Source organism: Xenopus tropicalis, chromosome 1 (genome assembly GCF_000004195.4).
Source record: "Xenopus tropicalis strain Nigerian chromosome 1, UCB_Xtro_10.0, whole genome shotgun sequence".
Taxonomy (NCBI): domain Eukaryota; kingdom Metazoa; phylum Chordata; class Amphibia; order Anura; family Pipidae; genus Xenopus; species Xenopus tropicalis.
Window position 1 is genome coordinate 187185015 of NC_030677.2, and position 20871 is coordinate 187205885.

At 39.6% G+C, this 20871-nt stretch overlaps 1 protein-coding gene across 5 annotated transcripts in view; it reads right to left on the reverse strand.

Moving 5' to 3' along the window:
• mast4 (microtubule associated serine/threonine kinase family member 4) overlaps positions 1–20871 on the reverse strand; it is a 294389-nt gene that overhangs the window by 130302 nt on the left and 143216 nt on the right. For all 5 annotated transcript variants that reach the window (XM_002934204.5, XM_012967214.3, XM_012967220.3 and 2 more), the window contains one exon: positions 17846–17877. In XM_002934204.5, the coding sequence (XP_002934250.3) occupies positions 17846–17877 (32 nt within the window). The remainder of the gene's footprint in view (positions 1–17845; positions 17878–20871) is intronic.

Here is a 20871-nt window from a genome sequence, read left to right on the forward strand (position 1 = left end):
CCAAACACAACTTAAGAATTTTGAAAAGTAAACTTTGCAGTATAAAAATATTCAGCCTTTTCATAATTTTTAATGTATTAATAGGGTTTGGAACAGTTCCCTAGGCCCGGCCCCCTGCTGATCTGACTGACTTCTTTGAATATATATAACAGTGGTTCACTGTCCACAGCCTGCTTTCTGCCTGCATCCTCCATATCCCACAATGCCCTGTGCACATGATGTCAATAAGGAAAGAAATATCACAGTACAAGGCATTGTGGGTTATGTAGTTCCTGCATGCTGTCTGCAAGCTGTGGAAAGGTTGTTTTCAATTTGTAACATCAATGTGTTAGTCCCTCCTCCCCACCAGGATTTCAAATTATGTTTTGCAGCTGGATTTCACCATATAAAAATGGTATTTACTCATACTTTTTGAAGGAACAGATTACAGTGATATACAGTGGTATGTTAAGGGTTTCTGTGTTGTGTGGGGCTCTTTAACAAATTTTGGTTCAGAAATCAGAATTCCCCATTAACATCTTAGAACCAGGGTCCTGCTAAGAAAGAAACCACAGGATCTCTAAATATTTTTCAGAAAACAATTTCTCGGTTTCAGCATTTGTAATATTGTCTGTACTATCTGCAATTAAATATAAGGTTTAAATGATTTGCAAAGCATTGCATTCTCTTTTTATTTTCATTTTACACTGTGCCCCAACATTTTTTGGAAACAGGGTTGAATTATTGCATCTGGTTCACTTTTTTGGAGTGGTAACATCTTATAACCCAGTAAGACACATATGGATTCTTATTCAGATTTACTTTTCTAGAAATAGGTTTTTTTTTGGGGGGGGGGGAGTTATAATTTTTGCAAATAGCTGCATCTTTAAATGGTCATGCCCCTCTCTACAATGCCTTTGGCAGGAAGTGGCTTTCTATTGGACACAGCTGAATGGAAAGCCATTCCAGGTACGAATAGGTTAGGCATTAATCAGTAACACTGCCTCCTATACTCCACACAAAACCTGAAAAGCAATTGGCTGGGTGACTGGTGGCAGCAGCCCAGAAGACATTACTACACCAATGGCTAACCCCTAACACTCCATCTATACCACAGGTATGGGATCTCTTATCGGGAAACCTGTTATCCAGATGAGCTAACGCAACAAAGCCAAACTGTATCTGCTTGGAAAATAGATATAAAAACAATGATTAATATAAATAAATTAATAAAAAAAAGAGAATGAATATCCCAAGACTGTAACCAAAGTCACATATTTCACAAATTTTGAAAGTCTGGACAGCACAAAAACACGGCTTGAATACCAAAGACGATATTGTCTGTAGTTGACACAGGCTTTGTTCCTCCTTGTATAACTGCCTAAATTCATATTCTCCCATGAATGTGCCCCCAGGAAGGCTACAGACTAAATAGATGCTTGCGGCACACGATTTTGCGATTACTCTGTAATGGAAACATTCACATTTTATCCAGCGCTCCCGCTCCCCGACTTGCAGAGGCTCCGGGTGCGCGGCTCAAATGACAGCAGCTTCAAAAGAGTCACAGCTGACTGCCGCTGCCTTCATTTGATAAATGATTCTGAATCACGCTTAGTTTTAATCACGCTTATCAAATGGAGGTAGAAGCTCGTACTTGAGCTCCAAACTAGGTCAAATAAAATATTGTGCCAGGGACTTAAAAACTGTTGGTAATCAACTATCTCCAAGGAGCCTGACAGAGGGCTTGAACATTTAGCAAACAAAAATGATAAGTTAATGGCAAAGATTTTTGTAAATTCACAGTCTCCCATTGGAGTGATTTTTGCCTATTGTTGCAGGAAATGTTTTCCAGGTAGTTGAGGTTAAAGGGGTGGTTCACCTTTAAGTTAAACAATATTATTTTATAGAATGGCCTAAACAAGTCTACCATTGGTCTGTATTCTATGGGTTTTGGATTGTTTGTGTTTCTCTTCAACGTCTTTCTGACTTTCAAATGGGGGGTCACTGATCCAGTCAGACAAAAACTATTGCTCTGTGAGCTTATACATGTATAAAACCAACTGCAAACTGTCTCAGAATATAAAAATGTCAACATCATAATAAAAGTTAATTGAATGGTCAACAACCCCTTCAACTGGAAGACGCTTGTGCACCATAGTTTTCAAATAATGGCAGCACCACAGTTGTCAGCAAAAAAAGCAGCTTCAATCACACACTGGAACGCTGTCGGATGTCCTTTAAAACTCAACTTTATTCATTCCTTTAAAAACAATACGCCTGTCGCATTTCATGCGCACTTGATCATAGGCGTAAACAAAGAATAAAGTGCATGGCAATGCAATTAGCAATACAATTAATGACATCACAAATTAAATGAAAACCAAAACACAATTAAAAAAAAAAACAATCAAGAAATAAAAAGAACAAATAAGGAGCATGATGACATATTTGGCACAAAGTGTAAAAGAATTTAAACTGTTAGGGTGGTGTGTACCTAATATAAAGACCCATTTAACCTCCGTACACAATAATCTAATGAACATGTCACTGCATCTTTAGTCTGGAAACATTCTGTCAATTACCTGAATCTGTAAAAAAAGATACATCACCATTGCAACAGTGTAAAACATGTTTCAATACATGACTGTTGCCAATCTTTGCAACAATGCATCCAATATGTTTTCGCATTCTACATTTGTTGTGCAACCTACATACTGAATGCTGCAGCGCAATCAAGTAAAAATATTAACTACACAAGGATTATTGCAGTTGGCACAGTGGCACATATCAAATGATCTATCAGTTACCATGCACTTAAATACAGTAGAATGTTTAATGTGAGTACAAGCAATTCACCTCTGTGCACCACATGGATAAGTACCTTTTGTAGGGAGCTAAGAACTGTTAGTTGATTCAGACCTCAAGAAAGTCGCAGAAAGAGAGCTTCCAAATGTAGGAGCCTTATGTGAAATGAACCTACAACCATCATGTAAAAGCAAGGAAAGCTATGGATGGTTAAATAAGATGCATGCGCAGTTTTCAAAAAAATGCTTCATGGCACAATCTAAAAAGCTTGTTCAATAAATGCCTCGTCCGTGCTACAATTCCTCCACAACCTAAAAAACTGTCTGAAGGGAATCCCCCTAAATAGCTGACCAAGGATGACAAGTTCCCAGCTCAGGCTTTCCAATATATGGTGGTTTCAACCCTTGTTCCAATAGCACTCAGACTAAGATCATGGAATTATGTGTAAACTCACTCGTAAACTCGAGATTTAAAGTATTGTTGTTCTACTGACCAACAACATTTGAAAAATCACACTCAGATCCACACTAAATAAATATGAGGTCATCCACATATTTTGCCCAGTTTTTTGAAAACTTTGCCCATGAAGAGGTCAGCCTTGCTTGGCAATAGGGCCACTTTTAGTAAGATCAATAATATTAAGAGGGGGGAGGTCCCTACTTTCAATACCACCTATAGTAAGCAATTCTATAAAATTCTATAAAATTATGGGCATCATCAATGGTCATTTACCTGTCTTATGTAATGATCCACGCCTTTCCTTGATTTTTCATTTTAACACTACTTGGTTCACAGAGGTGCATTACTCGTACTCACATTAAACGTTCTACTGTTGTTTAGAGCAAGGTAACTGATAGATCATTTGATGTGCGCCACTATGCCAATTGCAATACTCATTATGTAGCTTATCTTTTGACTTGTTTGGGCTGCAACATTCAGTATGTAGGTTGCACAATTTGCTCTCTTAAATGTAGAATATGAGAACATATTGTTGCAGATTGGCAACAGTCCTGTATTGAGACATGTTATACACTGTTGCAATGGAGATATGTCTTTTTTTACAGATTCACGTAATTGACAGAATGCTTCCAGATGAAAGATCCAGTGACATGTCCATTAGATTATTGCGTACAGAGGTTAAATGGGTCTTTATATTAGGTACACGCCACCCTAAGGATTTAAATTCTATTTCTGATATAAGTTGCTACACTTCCTCCAAATGAGTTTGCTGAAGATGTCATCATGCTCCTTATTTGTTCTTAATTACTTTATTTAAGAACCAGTTTGTGATTACAACATTAACACTTATTAGCTTGATTAATTTATAAGTGTTAGGGCTCTGGCACACAGGGAGATTAGTCGCCCGCGACGAAACTCCTTGTTCGCGGGCAACTAATCTCCCTGAGTTGCCTTCCCCTGCCATCCCAGCGGCGAAAATGTAAGTCGCCGGTGGGATGGCACGAAATCGCGCCGCCATGTGTGCCATCCCACCGGCGACTTACATTTTCGCCGGTGGGATGGCAGGGGAAGGCCACTCGGGGAGATTAGTCGCCCGCGAACAGGGAGTTTTGTCGCGAGCGACTAATCTCCCCGTGTGCCAGAGCCCTTACTGTTAACTATTTTGGCTTGGTTTGTTATCAGCACCACAGCTGGACTGAAATCAGAGCTGGGATGTTGCAGGACTTCAGTTTTTTCATTCATGAGCCTCTCCAATACTACGTTGGCCTTGTACTTGGCATCACTGTCCCCCTGTAAAATAATCTTTCACCCAAGTGCATGTGAAAATGACCAAAGGGGAAGGATAAATCCTAAGGGACGGTAACTGGGAAAAGTGCAGCCAGTTCCATCAGTACAAACAGTAGATACAGAGCTAGGCATGACTGGCTACAGGGAAGAACATTTCCACATTGTTCATTAAGATCCAAACAGTTATTGCCTTGGAAAAAATGCTAATACTAAAAATTAGCATTTATGAAGGCCGAGTTATATTTGTAATCATTCCTCATGGGTTTTTAAGAGCTTTCTGTATCTCTGGTCTCTCCTAAGTAAATATGGTAATACACAATTAATACAACATGTGAAAAGACCCTTAAATGAAAACTGGTCCCCATAGAGGTCATTTTAAAGGGATGCTGCCGTCACACATCTTTTACAGTAATATTTTTTACGCAAGGACTCCGTGTTTTATTCATTAAATAACATAAATATGGATAGAAAATAACCAAACCAGCATTACTTCTGTGAACAAAAAATATAGATTTATTACATTGCAATACAAGTATCAGACCCCTTATCCTGAAACCTATTCTCCAGAAAGTTCCGAATTGCAGAAAGAGCATCTCCCATAGACTCCATTTTAATCAAATAATTCACATTTTAAAAAATGATTCCTTTTTCTCTGTAATAATAAAACAGTACCTGTACTTGATCCCAACTAAGATATAATTACCCCTTATTGGGGGCAGAACAGCCCTATTGGGTTTATTTCATGGTTAAATGATTCCCTTTTCTCTGTAATAATAAAACAGTACCTGTACTTGATCCCAACTAAGATATAATTACCCCTTATTGGGGGCAGAACAGCCCTATTGGGTTTATTTCATGGTTAAATGATTCCCTTTTCTCTGTAATAATAAAACAGTACCTGTACTTGATCCCAACTAAGATATACAGTGGTGTGAAAAACTATTTGCCCCCTTCCTGATTTCTTATTCTTTTGCATGTTTGTCACACTTAAATGTTTCTGCTCATCAAAAACCGTTAACTATTAGTCAAAGATAACATAATTGAACACAAAATGCAGTTTTTAAATGAAGGTTTACGTTATTAAGGGAGAAAAAAAACTCCAAATCTACATGGCCCTGTGTGAAAAAGTGATTGCCCCCCTTGTTAAAAAATAACTTAACTGTGGTTTATCAATTTCAATTTTCAATTTCAATATCAATTTCTGTAGTCACCCCCAGGCCTGATTACTGCCACACCTGTTTCAATCAAGAAATCACTTAAATAGGAGCTACCTGACACAGAGAAGTAGACCAAAAGCACCTCAAAAGCTAGACATCATGCCAAGATCCAAAGAAATTCAGGAACAAATGAGAACAAAAGTAATTGAGATCTATCAGTCTGGTAAAGGTTATAAAGCCATTTCTAAAGCTTTGGGACTCCAGCGAACCATAGTGAGAGCCATTATCCACAAATGGCAAAAACATGGAACAGTGGTGAACCTTCCCAGGAGTGGCCGGCCGACCAAAATTACCCCAAGAGCGCAGAGACAACTCATCCGAGAGGCCACAAAAGACCCCAGGACAACATCTAAAGAACTGCAGGCCTCACTTGCCTGAATTAAGGGCTTTGTTCACGACTCCACCATAAGAAAGAGACTGGGCAAAAACGGCGCAAACCACTTTTAAGCAAAAAGAACATTAAGGCTCGTCTCAATTTTGCTAAAAAACATCTCAATGATTGCCAAGACTTTTGGGAAAATACCTTGTGGACCGACGAGACAAAAGTTGAACTTTTTGGAAGGTGCGTGTCCCGTTACATCTGGCGTAAAAGTAACACAGCATTTCAGAAAAAGAACATCATACCAACAGTAAAATATGGTGGCGGTAGTGTGATGGTCTGGGGTTGTTTTGCTGCTTCAGGACCTGGAAGGCTTGCTGTGATAGATGGAACCATGAATTCTACTGTCTACCAAAACATCCTGAAGGAGAATGTCCGGCCATCTGTTCGTCAACTCAAGCTGAAGCGATTTCGGGTGCTGCAGCAGGACAATGACCCAAAACACACCAGCAAATCCACCTCTGAATGGCTGAAGAAAAACAAAATGAAGACTTTGGAGTGGCCTAGTCAAAGTCCTGACCTGAATCCTATTGAGATGTTGTGGTATGACCTTAAAAAGGTGGTTCATGCTAGAAAACCCTCAAATAAAGCTGAATTACAACAATTCTGCAAAGATGAGTGGGCCAAAATTCCTCCAGAGCGCTGTAAAAGACTCGTTGCAAGTTATCGCAAACGCTTGATTGCAGTTATTGCTGCTAAGGGTGGCCCAACCAGTTATTAGGTTCAGGGGGCAATTACTTTTTCACACAGGGCCATGTAGGTTTGGATTTTTTTTCTCCCTAAATAATAAAAACCCTCATTTAAAAACTGCATTTTGTGTTTGCTTGTGTTATCTTTGACTAATAGTTAAATGTATTTGATGATCAGAAACATTTTGTGTGACAAACATGCAAAAGAATAAGAAATCAGGAAGGGGGCAAATAGTTTTTCACACCACTGTAATTACCCCTTATTGGGGGCAGAACAGCCCTATTGGGTTTATTTAATGGTTAAATGATTCCCTTTTCTCTGTAATAATAAAACAGTACCTGTACTTGATCCCAACTAAGATATAATTACCCCTTATTGGGGGCAGAACAGCCCTATTGGGTTTTATTTAATGTTTAAATAATTTTTTTAGCAGATTTAAAGGTAGGCGATCTGAATCACAGAAATACCCCTTATCTGGAAAACCCCAGGTCCCAAGCATTCTGGATACCTGTACAAGTATGTACCCAACATATTAGTCTACATTAAGACCTTACTCAGATTGTTTTTAAACAGTTAAGAAAAATAACCTTAAAGGGGACCCAAATCTGCTGCTCTGAGCACTTTTGCAATGTATGTACATTTTTTTTCTTTAGGGGTTTAGTTTTAGACTAATACAAGGCTTTTGGCTGAACAGCTCTCTTTAAAGGTCAGCAACTGTAATGGAATATGCACTTCCTGTATGGTCAGTTAACCCTTGGGTAGATGACTTTTTAACTTTGAGAAAAAAAATCTACTGCTAATATGCCAAAGGGAAATGCTCAGAGGAGCAGAAGTTGATTTTTTTTCTGTATAATAGGTCCCATACCTGTATTTTGGAGTAAGTCTGTACCTGCTTTTCATACTATTTGGCCCATTCTTCTGCCAGATTTTTCAGGTTTATTCAGGTTAGCCAAATGGTATTTACAAACTCTCGCTTGGATTAAGATCAGGGTTTTGACTGAGCATTGCGGGACATTTACCATTTTTACTTTGCCTTGCTTGTTTTAGGGATCATTGTCCTTATGAAATACAGATACAGGATCCCTTATCCAGAATATATCCCAATATACAGAAAGCCCAGAATTAAGGGAAGGCCATCTACCACAGAGCTCATTTCAAGTAATTCCATTTTTTAATAATAATTTCCTTTTTCTCTGTAATAATAAAACAGTACCTTGTATTTGATGCCAACTAACTGCATGAATCCATATTGGTGGCAAAACAATCCTATTGTCTTTTTTCATGTATTAATTATTTGTAGCAGACACATGGTGATTGTTTAGAGTAGACTGTTAAACAATACATTTATAGAAAAAAAATTAATTCTCTGCAAAACCCCAGGTCCCACACATTCCAGATAATAGATCCTATACCCAAGATTCAGTAGTTTATCATCATCATCATCATTTATTTATACAGCGCCAGCAAATTACGCAGCGCATCACAATAAATTTAAACAAACAGGGATCATAAAAGTTCAGATCAAAGGGCCCTGCTCGCAAGAGCTTACAATCTACAGGATCAGACCTAAACAGGTTATTTTACATTATTTGCATTAACCATTCTACCGGCTTTATACTACCACTGTGCTGGGGTTCAGTAACCAGTACCCGGGGCATTCTTGGCCCCCAGGCCGCCCTTCTGATATGTGGGGGAAGATTGGGCAGGTGTTGATCAGGCAGGTTTGATATTCTCATTGGACTGTGGACTTCATAGGCTCATTTATGAGGTCCTGGCTCCAATGGCTCCTATACCTGCCGCTGTAATTCTTAACGTTTATGGCCACCTTAGGCATATAATGGAAAAGAATGCTGGACAGGACAGAATGCTGGCAGAGTATGTTGGTAAAGGGTCATCTACCAACAAGAGCAAAATCACCAGTGAGCAGAAAGCACAACAGCACATAAATAGGACTTGCTGCTGCCCCAAGTGAGGAGCTAAACATTTCAACATACACTTTTGCCAGAAACTTTCTTAGCACTGTGCATATCGTATATTTATAATTAGCACTTATATTCACTTTATACTATGAACCAAAACAAATTGCTGTGCCTTATCCTCCTCACAGTGTCTTTTTCATTTGCCTGCTTCATTTACTTGTATATGTAAAAGCCACTATGCTGTTCACTGCCAGAGCAACCACCCCTGTGCCAGAGCGGCCTCTAGTGGCCACATTGTTATCCAATTAAAATGATGTAATTGCTGTTTGGCTAGAACACAGCATCTCAGATATAATCAGATGTTTCTTTTACTAAGCAGAAACCCAATATACAGAAAGCACAGAATTAAGCGAAGGCCATCTAACACAGAGTCCAAGCGATATACATTTTGAATTACTTTTAAAATCCATAACTGAACAGTGTAACATTTCTTTAATTGTCCATAAAAAGCCAGATCAATGGCTTCATTTTATGCATCAAATGCCTGTATGAGCCTGTGCCCTTCTGTACTTCCATGGCCCCCACACTACACTGTAATGCTGGAAAATATGCTAATCCTTCATAAATATGTATATTTGTTTGCAATGAATCATTAAACATTATTACTACTAAATACCTACTAATTATCTTAATTTCATTTCTCACAGTAACTACCAACGGTTTTTGAAATTTGTGTTTGATATCGCTGGTTGCCGCCATCGGAGGCAGAGGCTGCTCTGGAGATCATTAATGAGTGCAATTAAAACTTTGCTAAAGAAGTGATGCCGAATTGCTAGGATCTGTTAAACATGCTTAGTATGCAAACAACTTACAAACCCCCACTTATTTCCCTCACTAAATACCTTATCTCACATCCTGACAGTCCCATCAGGCCAGCAACATTAGCTTTTCTACATCCATGATCAGTATACCATGACCAAATACAGGATGTGCCCATTTTAAGCACTTTGCAGGAATTTCTTCATCTACATTCTTAAAAGGAGAAGGAAAGGTAAAAACTAAGTAAGCTTTATTAGAAAGGTCTATGTAAATACAGCCATAAGCACTCACAGAAACGCTGAACTGAGTCCTCTAGCAAAAGAAACACAGGATTTCTTGTCTCATTTTTTGTAAACATGTTCTTAAGGTATCAGACTTCCACTCTCAGAAAAAGCCTTCATTCCTGGGGCCAGAGTCTGTGCAGTTCTCTCCTGCCCCCCCCCCTCCCATAATAATTCATAAAACACACTCCCCCCACCCTTAGGAATGTGTTATCTGAGCTATAACAGCTAGAACTGCAGCAGGAAGCTATGAAAATCAAGCTAAAATGGCAGCTGCTATCTTAAAAAGAACAGAGAAAGCTTCTAGGGCTCTTTACTTAGGTATGGTAATGCTTTCTGCAGAATAAATATAGTGTTCTAGGTGGCATTAATGTGGCAAATCCATTGGCTGTAAAATGTGAAAAAACAACCTGTGCAAAGGGCTGCATAAATGCACTGGCACTATATTACACTGATATTTAACAAATAAATGAGAGAAATACAATTATGAGATCAATCCTTAAGTCTATTCAAAACATGTGCAATCTCAAATAAACCTAATTGTTTTCAACAATATAGATTCATGCAGCTTAGTTACCTTAGTACAAGAAAAAATAAATAGTTGCATTATTAAAATGGACTCTATATAAAAAGGCTTTCCCATAATTTAGAGGGTTTCTGGAGGATATCAGATCCCCAGATAAGAGATCCCATACCTGTACTTTGAGTTGGCTATTTGGCCGCAGCGGATACTGATGTCCTGCTGTTGTGGTTGTAATTTGTGGTTATAATGTACAGTTTTTGCATGGCATTGTTTGGGTGCACTGCTCTGAAATGACTGGGTGTAGATTTAGGGTAAAGATACACGGAGCTACTTAAAAAAAATTCTGATCATTTACTGATAATTGTCTCTACATGTGTTTTAGCAGAGGCAAATATCAGTATTGTCTATGGCAGTATTTTTTTGCGTTTAGTAGTCGTTGCAAGTAGCTCCATGTGCCTTTGCCTTTAGCTTGAAGAGAGGTAACCACCAGGGTAAGAGTATCATAGAGCCCTTGGCAAGAAATACCAAGAGTGGTGAATGTCTTGCCTTCCACCACAGGACAAGAAGAATTTACCTATACCGCCCCACAGTGGTGTAGCAGCTGCATTGCCTTACACTTGCCATCTTTATAGCACTTCTCCCTCTCCACAACTGCAATCCCCCCTCTTGAGAAGTATACACAGGGTGATCAGCTTAAATATTTCTCAGCGAATTCCCTCAGTGAGATACGTAAGTGCACAACATGCAAAGAGTCTCTGCAAAACAAATCAGCAAGTATTTGCTTGTCACACCAAATCCTGAAGGAACTTCTGGACATCAGTGTCAAATGCAGTTCAACATTAAGAAATACATGGTTAATTAGTTATATTAGAATTGTATTCACGTTCTCTCTGGTCTAGACACAAGTCCGAGACAGGTCGTGGTAGGACATGAGCCGATTTATTTAATCCCAGGTTGTCAGACAATGTTTATTTATTTCAAAGGAAAACTGAATAGAAGGGCTAGAGATAGCGGCAGGGTGCCACTGGCAATAGACTTCTTTCTTTCAACTGGGTTTCACTGAAAATCAGAACAAACCAGGAAACCAAGGCCTTTTTAACATTTTGCTGTACTTTGCCTCACAAGTATAGTGCATCCTAGCAACTCCATTGTACCTGTCTATCCCCAATGTGGCAACACAATCAAATCAGCAAACACATTAGATCCAATTCCACTGCTTCCAAACACCATTTCATCTGCTCACCATAACCATCCTATTAGACAGACTTCAAGAAAGACACATTTGACTTCAATAAGAATATGTTGCTAATATTTTATCTATGTATTTACTGTATTATATAGTGTTACTGTATACGCAGCACTGGAGATTGTTATAGTAACAGTATTAAAAGGGACCGATTCGGCAGCTTATCGGCCCGTGTAGGGGCAGGAACAAAGGGCATGCCCGACATGGCCTGAAATTGGGCAGATATCAATCGGGCAGGTTAAAAGATTTAGTCGGAACAGGGACCGCATCGTCTCGTTGATGCGGTCCCTGAACCGATTGCCGCCATTATAATTCAATCTTTTGGCCCCAGGGCCAAACGATGGAATTAGCCTACATTTCCCCCGATATCACCCACCCGTAGGTGGGGATATCGGGAGAAGATTCGCTCACTTGGCGCAGATCTTCACGTGTATGGACACCTTAAGAGTACAGGCATTGGCGTATAATCGTCCAGACAGGACCAGATACAATGAAACAATAAGAAATGTCAGTGCCATAGGCAATGGGATAAAACAACAGAGCAGTGATGCTTAGTAATAAATTAACACCTTTGTGTATAAGTACTTCAAAACTCACTCTCTAACCAGTACTCCGTGAACCCAAAAAAAGAAAACAGAGGAGAAAGGAAAAAAAAAAAAATTCCTAAGTATATAAATATCCACAGGATTATAAAGTATGTATATAAAATAGGGGATACTCCCCTTATCAATCCTGTGTCTAAACAGGAGAAAAAAAAAATAAAGACACATTTTCTTGTTAAACTGTAACTCCCAAACTTATAGCGCTTATGTTTGACTAGGTGCTCACAAACCCTCGATGGGGTGTAGGCTCATCCTCTAGGGTTGCCTCCTCTGATGGCTTTTTTTTGCTGGGCAGGGGGCAGGAAAGAGGTGGGGCCATGATGTCACAGGACAGGGAAGAGGTGGGTCTGTCACTGGGCAGGGCTATGACAATCAATCTCAGTGAGTCCTGCCCAGTTTTCCTATTTTGGAAAATCAGGCAGGAGGTTTTGACCCAGACAGCCCTTCCGACAGGTGACAACCCTACTCATTGCAAGTATAATCAGATCGATGTTGCACTTGTCAGAATTATCTCAAAAGTTCCTCAAAATGGCTGCAGATCATACCTTTTACTAATATTTAAATAGACAGAAAATAAACACCATGGGGCCGATTCACTAAAGGTCATTAACGCTTATCACATCGTTTTTTGCATTAAAAAGTGTTCAATAATTAAGTACTGGTTCATCAAAGTAATTTCGCATGCGTTACCACTCATATCGTATGTGCAAAAAACGCATTATCACAAAGCGTTATTTCCATCACATTGCGGTAATTATTGCATAGAAATAATACTAACGCATAATTCACAGACATATTTGAAGTGTTAAACGCGTGGAATAATGCAATAATCTGTGCTAATATTAACACCTACTTGGGGCAGGCGGTACTCAAAAAACATTGCGGTTCGTGAGCGTTTGGCAAGACAAGATGGCGTTTGCAGTCGAATTTTTGTTGGCTTGTGAAGAGGAGGAGCAAGTAAGTGACTGCCCTAGAGTGATGCATTCTAGAGTTTTCAGGGAAATGAAATAATAGCGTGCACTAATATTGCATGCTACGAAATAAATATATTGCATGGTTTCAAATATCGCTTAAAAATATGTCATCGCCAGATAAATAACGACAATAACATCACTTCTTAATTCAGACAAGTGTCCTTTTAGTGAATCGATTATTAAAAAATAAGAAGTGATAATATTTTTAATGCATGCTATAAATATCACTTGTTGAATCAGCCCCCATGTATCCTGGAACTTCTTGTGGTAGAAAATGTGCTGGAATTCCTATCGCTCCATGCATCCACAGTAAGGGCTTATTCAGAAAAATACATCACACCCGACGCGTTTCACCTTATTAGCTTCTTCAGAGGCCTCTTTCAGTTCAGTGTTTGCAGTTCCAAATAGGCCACCCCAAAGGCACTGAACTCAGCTCATCAGCAATTTTTTTATTTTGCATTAATATGTCACCTCGGATGTGATCACCCCAAAGGACGTGCTGTTAAATGTATAATTTGGGGGGCCCCACATGCACAATGAAACAATCTGCATGCATGGAGCCAGCTTCACTCAGATGCGGACAAACTCGAGCTGTATTCTTTATTTTTACAAATGTTATTTTTTTTCCAGTAAAGAAAACTTGGAAAATAAAAATAAAGAATGTTTCTAATACATAATTATAAATACATGCAAACATTTCTAGCTTAAAACGTTCCATATTAAGAAGCATTAGAGGCAGGGAGTAATAAATATACAATAGGACGTTATTTTACCAACCTTGTGAGGTACTTTGTTTTTAAAAAGCCGTAATGCTCTTGAAGAAATAAATCTTATTTTAGTCATATATGAGTAGATATATTACCCAATCAATCTTATCACTCATCAAAGTCAGACAAACCAAAAATATTATTGCAGTATCTATTTGTCATATGGATAGTGTCAACAGCTTCCACACACCTCCTAATAGAAAAATAAATGACCCAATATTTCTTCCCTTGCGAGTCTTTTAATAGCCGCATGAAACAGGACACGGTGGAATTCAGAAAAATCTATTTCTATGTTGAAAAGAAAGCCAGACCGACCACTTTGAGATGTGCCCCATTTAGGGGTTCCCTTGTGTGATCTTTAATGCCTTGATCCAGAGAAATTAAGTGCCAAACCTCTAAGGCCCACCAGAAAACCTAACATCAAGGCCCCACTCTCACATAGTAGGAAGCAGTGCTAAATGCAAAAGATATTGTATAGACCTACAATGGAAATAAGAAAGAGCTCATAGGAATTCTTTTTGGTTGGTCCTCACTAGGGCAAGGGCCCACAGGTAGATCATCTACAGGCCAGTTTAACCCTCTTATTGTAGTTGGATAGTGTAACCACCACACTAAAAAACAACGTTCAAAAGAATTTGAAGGGGAATAATTCCAAATTATTTTCTGTTGTTTTTGTCAAGCAAAATAAACTTTACTTATACCACAAATTATTTGAATCTAGTTTCCATCAGTCTTGGAATTCACAATGATAGCAAGCAGGAAGGGGCTATGCATCTCCCCAAAATCTTATTTATGCGCCATAATGTGATACCTAATGCCCATGCTCAGGCTACACAATTATTGACCGTGAGAAGGGAGGGGAAATGTGAGGAGTGCAGTGACATCTAGGAAGTGCTGAATGGAAAGTGAAAGTAATTTCCAGCCAAGCTGCTATGTCTGAGGCACAGAGGTGAGGCAGTGAGGGATCCCTTTCAGAAAAAAATTAGATGTTTGCTGTAGGGTCTCTTTACTGCAGAACCCACCCAAGAGGCTCTTTAATAACAGATATGTGGTTGATTGGTTGCTATGGGCAACATCCCCGGTCATGTTTGTCTCTCATGTTAATAAATATACCCCTTTGAATTTGCTCATTGGCTCATTTGCTCCAGAGTTCTCCCTCAACCCCATATATTTTTATCCAGTAATTTACATCTATGGCATCTGAGTAATCACTTTAAGCAGCCGAGTTTGTATTTTCAGCTGTTTAGCCAGGGCCGGATTTGTCTTCTGGGCGCCCCTAGGCCGCCCCCTTAGATCGTCCCCGTTGATCGCCAACCCCCCCCCCCCCGAAAGCGCATGCTCAAAGAGCAAACAACCTCTCGCCCCCACCTGCGCGCCCCATACGGAGCAGTGGGGAGAAGTTCCCACTGCTCCGTATTGAAAAAAAACTTTAAAAATTCCGTTGCGGGGGGGGAGGCTGGCCACCCCTACATTTCTGCCGCCCTAGGCCCGGGCCTGTGTGTAGCCCACAATTGCTTTGGAAGAAAGCAATTGTGCCATTCCCAGGATACTGGAGCCTGGACTTGGTACCGCTAAATTATTTTTGACTTCTATGACTATGACTTCTGCCATCAGTATCCCCTTAACCCCTTAATTCCAATAAATTTCTGAAGACACAAGCCAACATTCATTTACCTGACAAGAATTCAATACAAATACACCACCTATAAACAAATTTAGGGGGTCAAATTTTGACAGAGGTGAACCCCAATTTTTACAAAGCCATATTAAACTTTGGAAAAGCAAAAAATTTCTGTCCAGTCTGTAAAGGAACTGGGAGAGGGAGCTATGGTTTCAACTAGGATTGTACAGGATCACACTTAAATGACAACATGACAAACGGGTCTCGCAAGAAATTTAGGACATTAATTATGCCGAACAGCAGTTTCCCTTGCTGCATAAATATTAATACATAAAGATATATGCAGTTTCATGTCAAAAGCAGTGACTTTTATACCTCAGGAATACATTATCAGGAATTTTATAATTGCATTGGCTCATTCAAACTTGGGTAATTCAGTTATTGACTAAAAATTCAATTTACCTTGATTGCCAGACCTTTAGAAAGGTTATTAATCTTATCTAATGAATAAATATATGGAAGCCTAACCCGGCGATTAGTGATGATGTTCGTGGTTAACTTTTCTTGTTACCTATATTAACTGATCACTTTGTGATGCATTAAGTAAAGTTAATACTCATTCATGCAGAATACTCACGTCTACTGCTTTAGAGAGCAAATAACTTATTTTACTAAAGGGTACTGGGGCAAAAGAGCAATAACACAAAGGCAAACTCTGCATGTTTACTACCTACAATACTGTATTTGCAGTCTCCGCTTTCACGCACAGAATTGGTTCCAACGAACATCTGCTATATGAGGGCGTGTGGGTGTTGTATAGATGGCAACAAGCACAACACCTATTGGTGGCCACCCCATGTATACTAGAAGGAATGCGTATTCATGCAAGACCCAATTGTACCTCTGGACTTACCTCCTATTTAAAGCAGGCATATATTAATGGGCTTGCTTACACTCTGCACTGCCACTCTGTTGTACCCTCCTCTTTGCCATATGAACAAGGCATGATGGCACAGAGATTTTGCCCTGTCCCAGGGGTAGGCAAAACTGCAAGGTGTATGACATGCAACACTTGTGTGTTATAAATGAAGCCTCAAGCATGTAAATGGCCTAGTACTGTGTTGCGTATTGTGCACTTAGTGTATTTGTATTTGTCGGTATAGCTAGACAGGAGTGCACACCAATTCCATTAATATCCGATTAGGTTAGTTGCAGAGTAAGAAAGCAGATAAATTCCCATGAGGCCCCAATTATAATTGTAACCAAATACAAGAAGCTATTGGGGTCAGCAGAGAATTGGATATTTAAACATAACTTTTCAAGCTTCACAAATTAAGATGCTAAGCCAGATCTAAAATGATCTGGGCACATCTGGCTCTACCTTCCCGCCCCTGACCCCTGGCCCCATCCCTGTTCAACCCAGGCATTGCCCACATTCTGCCATGGTCCTGCCCCACCAATTGTGCGCGCTGCTTCACTGCATCTTAAACTGGCCATGCATTGAAAGATTAATCCCTTGGCCCATGTCTTGTGTATCTCACTAAACAAATGCAGTGTCAGACTGGGGAAGCAGGGGCCCACAGGAGCGGAGACTTGAAGGACCCCCTTTACAATCTCCAGGGCTCCTCTCCTGACCTACACACACCCAGCCCCCCTAATGAATAGTGCTGCACATTTTGCTTCCTTAGTCCAGTTTTTTCACGGGGCTGCACAGGCAGGGGTGTGGGTCTGGGTTTGCAGGGGGCCCTGCCGGCCCAGTCCGACCCTGAACAAAACTGCACTGTGGGCAACCAAACAAAGTCTGTAAAAGGGCACATAAATAAAATCCTCCCTGCCTATGTATATCATTGGAACTGAACTGGAATTGTAAGCAGCCTTACTGTAAATATAATAACAATACACTGCATTACCTCTTGCAAGTTATTAAAGACTGAAATAGACTGTTGTACAATAGCAAACCACAGTTAGCAGCATCATTGCTCCATAAGGCCATTATTTTTGAACATTTGCAGCATTACATATTTTTATACCATTTTATAAGCGCATGCATTCAAACAGAATCTAATATATGAATGTATTTGAATACACATTCCAGATTTCCTCCTCACAGCAGCTGTGTGTAAGGTAAACACACGCTAATTATCATCAGAAAATGTAATATTAAATTCTGCATATGTGTTTTGTAACTTGGCTGCCGATATCAACTCTATGAATAAAACATCAATATGAATTCAATGTCAGATTTCAGCAGAGAGAAGGCACAGTCATGGTACTCACAAGCTTCCCCGTCTTGGAAGGCTCAGTTCCTTCTGTAACAGAACAAAGTAGACAATGTTAAAAATAACATGTAAATATATATACGTTTTTATACAGCCTAAAAAAACAAAACAAAGAATAAATATATCTTTTATAGTCGGTGGGTAATTTGAGGGGGTTAATTAAAGAGATGCCCCAGAACAGATGGCAGGAGAAATACAGTTGCAATTGTATGTAATATACCTCCCAGAACACCCACACATGACTTGGGGGAAACCATGCAAGCTGGATGCATATAGAGCCATGATTTAAAAAAGCGTTTAACAGTTTTGCTATAGGCTTTAGTCCCACTCGCTCTTAGTCTAAACCAAGTGGTAGGAGTTATTGCAAACAGAGTGTAAGATCCATGTTCAAAATTGAATTCGAATGAAGCAACGGGAAACATATCCCAAATCAACCATTTATTTTGAGTGGGGAAAAAGGGAGCAAACTTTGATGGGTCCATTAACCCTTCCAATGAACTATATATATAGTGAAAAAATGAAGGCTCTGTGCTTTTATACAGGTCATGAAACTCGGGTGACTTCTAATATCCTTGTATTTTACAATGGGGTGGGGGGGGGGGGGGGAGTTGATTATTTATCATAAATTACAAATTTCAATTAGACAGAAATAACATCACTAAGCAAGGTAGATAGACAGACAGACAGCCTTGATTTTTATGGTGTATTTTTATTTCTAAATTACGCTGTTTACATAATAATTCACTCTACCATTTAAAATGTCATCTCAGTGCATTGTGCATGAGTCTGAGCTTTCAGAAGAAGCCAGCGCTACACATTAGAACTGCTTTCAGGTAACCTATTGTTTCTCCTACTCCCATGTAACTGGAAGAGTCCCAAGTCGGACTTGGATTTCTTACTATTAAGTGCTATTGTGATACCTACTGGGAGCTGCTAACTTGCTCCCTTCCCATTGTTCTGCTGATCGGCTGCTGGGAGGAGGGGGATATCATTCCAACTTGCAGCTCAGCAGTAAAGTGTGACTAAGTGTGACTTTATCAGAGCACAGGTCACATGGCTGTGGCACCCTGGGAAATGAAGAATATGGCTAGCCCCATGTGAAATTTCAAAATGAATGTTTTTTGATGGATTGCAAAGCAGGATTCTGCTGGAAGCTCTATTAACTGATGGGTTTTGAAAAAAACATGTTTTCCCATGACAGTTCTTTGTTACTTTGTGTGTAGGCACAGCTGAGTAAAGTTGAGCCAGGTTATTATACTGTGCATGTGCAAACAGAAATTCCTGGGATACCAGTAGAAAGGTAAGTAAGATGCAGGTGCGGTTCTGACTTTTTTCTGCAGGTTAGTGCAATTCTCTCCTAAACAGAAGCACTGGCCTGGGAAAAAATTCTGTTTCAATGGGGGTGCGTAAACTTTACATGTCCTTAAAGCTCACCATAGCATTGGATTTTAATCTTGCTCATGGAGGTATCCAGGCCTCTCTTATAGGCATTAACAGAATCTGCCATTACCACATCAGTAGGAAGGGTATTCCCTCACCTCACTCTAAGAAACCACCCATGCTGCTTCAAATGAAAGTTCTATTGTTCAAGAGATGGCCTCCAGTTCTCTGTTCTTTACCACAGGGAAATATATCCCCTACTATCTGCCTATAATCCCCTCTAATGTACTTGCACAGAGTAATCATGTCCCCTCGCAAGCTCCTTTTTTCCCCAGAGAAAACGACCCCAACCCTGACAGTCTCACCTCATAGTTTAACCCTTCCATCCCCTTTACCAGTTTAGTTGCAGTCTCTGCACTCTCTCCAGCTCATTAATATCCTTCTTAAGGACTGGAGCCCAAAACTGCACTGAATACTCAAGGCTAGGGGGATTGGGGTACAAATACAATCTGCACTTCACGTGGTTGCCTGCTGTGTATACTGCAAATTCCTTATTATTATCTAGTGTAATGAAAAATGCAGCAGCTTCATACTGGAACATACACATCTTGAGTAAATCAAACATATTCAGCTTCCAGTCCAGTCTGCACTTCCCGTTGTGAATCTGTCTTTATTATTAACAAATGCAGGGGAAACAAGAGGCATGGAGGAGGGCTAGTCACAGAGACACCTTATCAACAGGCACACAAATCTACCCTATGCACCCCTAAGGGCAACAGTGCTGCTCTGCACTCACCTAAAACCATGGAATTTAACCCAAATAATTGCAAGAATTCAAAAGTCTGTTATTTAAAGCAGATTCAAGGAATAGGTAAAATCCCAATGCAGAATGGAAAGTCCAGACACAAGATCTCCTCATGATTCTACCTTTTTGAGGTTTCTCTCTGATCTGCGCCAAACTTCATGATTATTGGCTACACGCGGCGCAGCACAGATCAAGAGAGGCTTCAATTGCAGTAACAAAATAACAATAGGAAGTATATTCTATATACCACAGATAATATTTGTTTTATGTTTTAACGGTTCATTTCAATACACAAACAAAGGTGCAACAAGCAGACGCGCAGATAAAACTTTCCCCACAGTCGCATTTTCCTTAGAGTCAGTATATCTGGCGAGCGCATTAATGAAGCATTTCCCTAGTGGCTGTGCAAGGGAAACGCACAAGGAAAGATAATACTCAGTTCTTTTACTTCCCCCTTAATATTGCTACCTCCCATGCCAATCTTCCATCCTAAAGGGCATCTTCTTTATATTTCCAGCGCCATAACTATTAATTGAATGCATTTTAGATGCGTTTCAGCTCCTCGTTTGAAATACCTCTATTCTGCATTTTTACTATTGTGATTGACCTTTTGCAGCTTCTGTTCTTTTGCTTGTACTTCAGAAAGCATTTGAAAGATTTCCCTTTCCTTTTAATATCCCCTCCTGCTTTTTTATCTCACCTCCCAGGCTCTGATTTGTGTTATTACCCTAGAGAGCAAACATACATTTTACAGTGATTTGAAAACTTTTAATATATTGCCTACATTCCACTGATTCCCCATTTTTTCTACATGCTGCTTTGTTCAGTACTATTTCTTT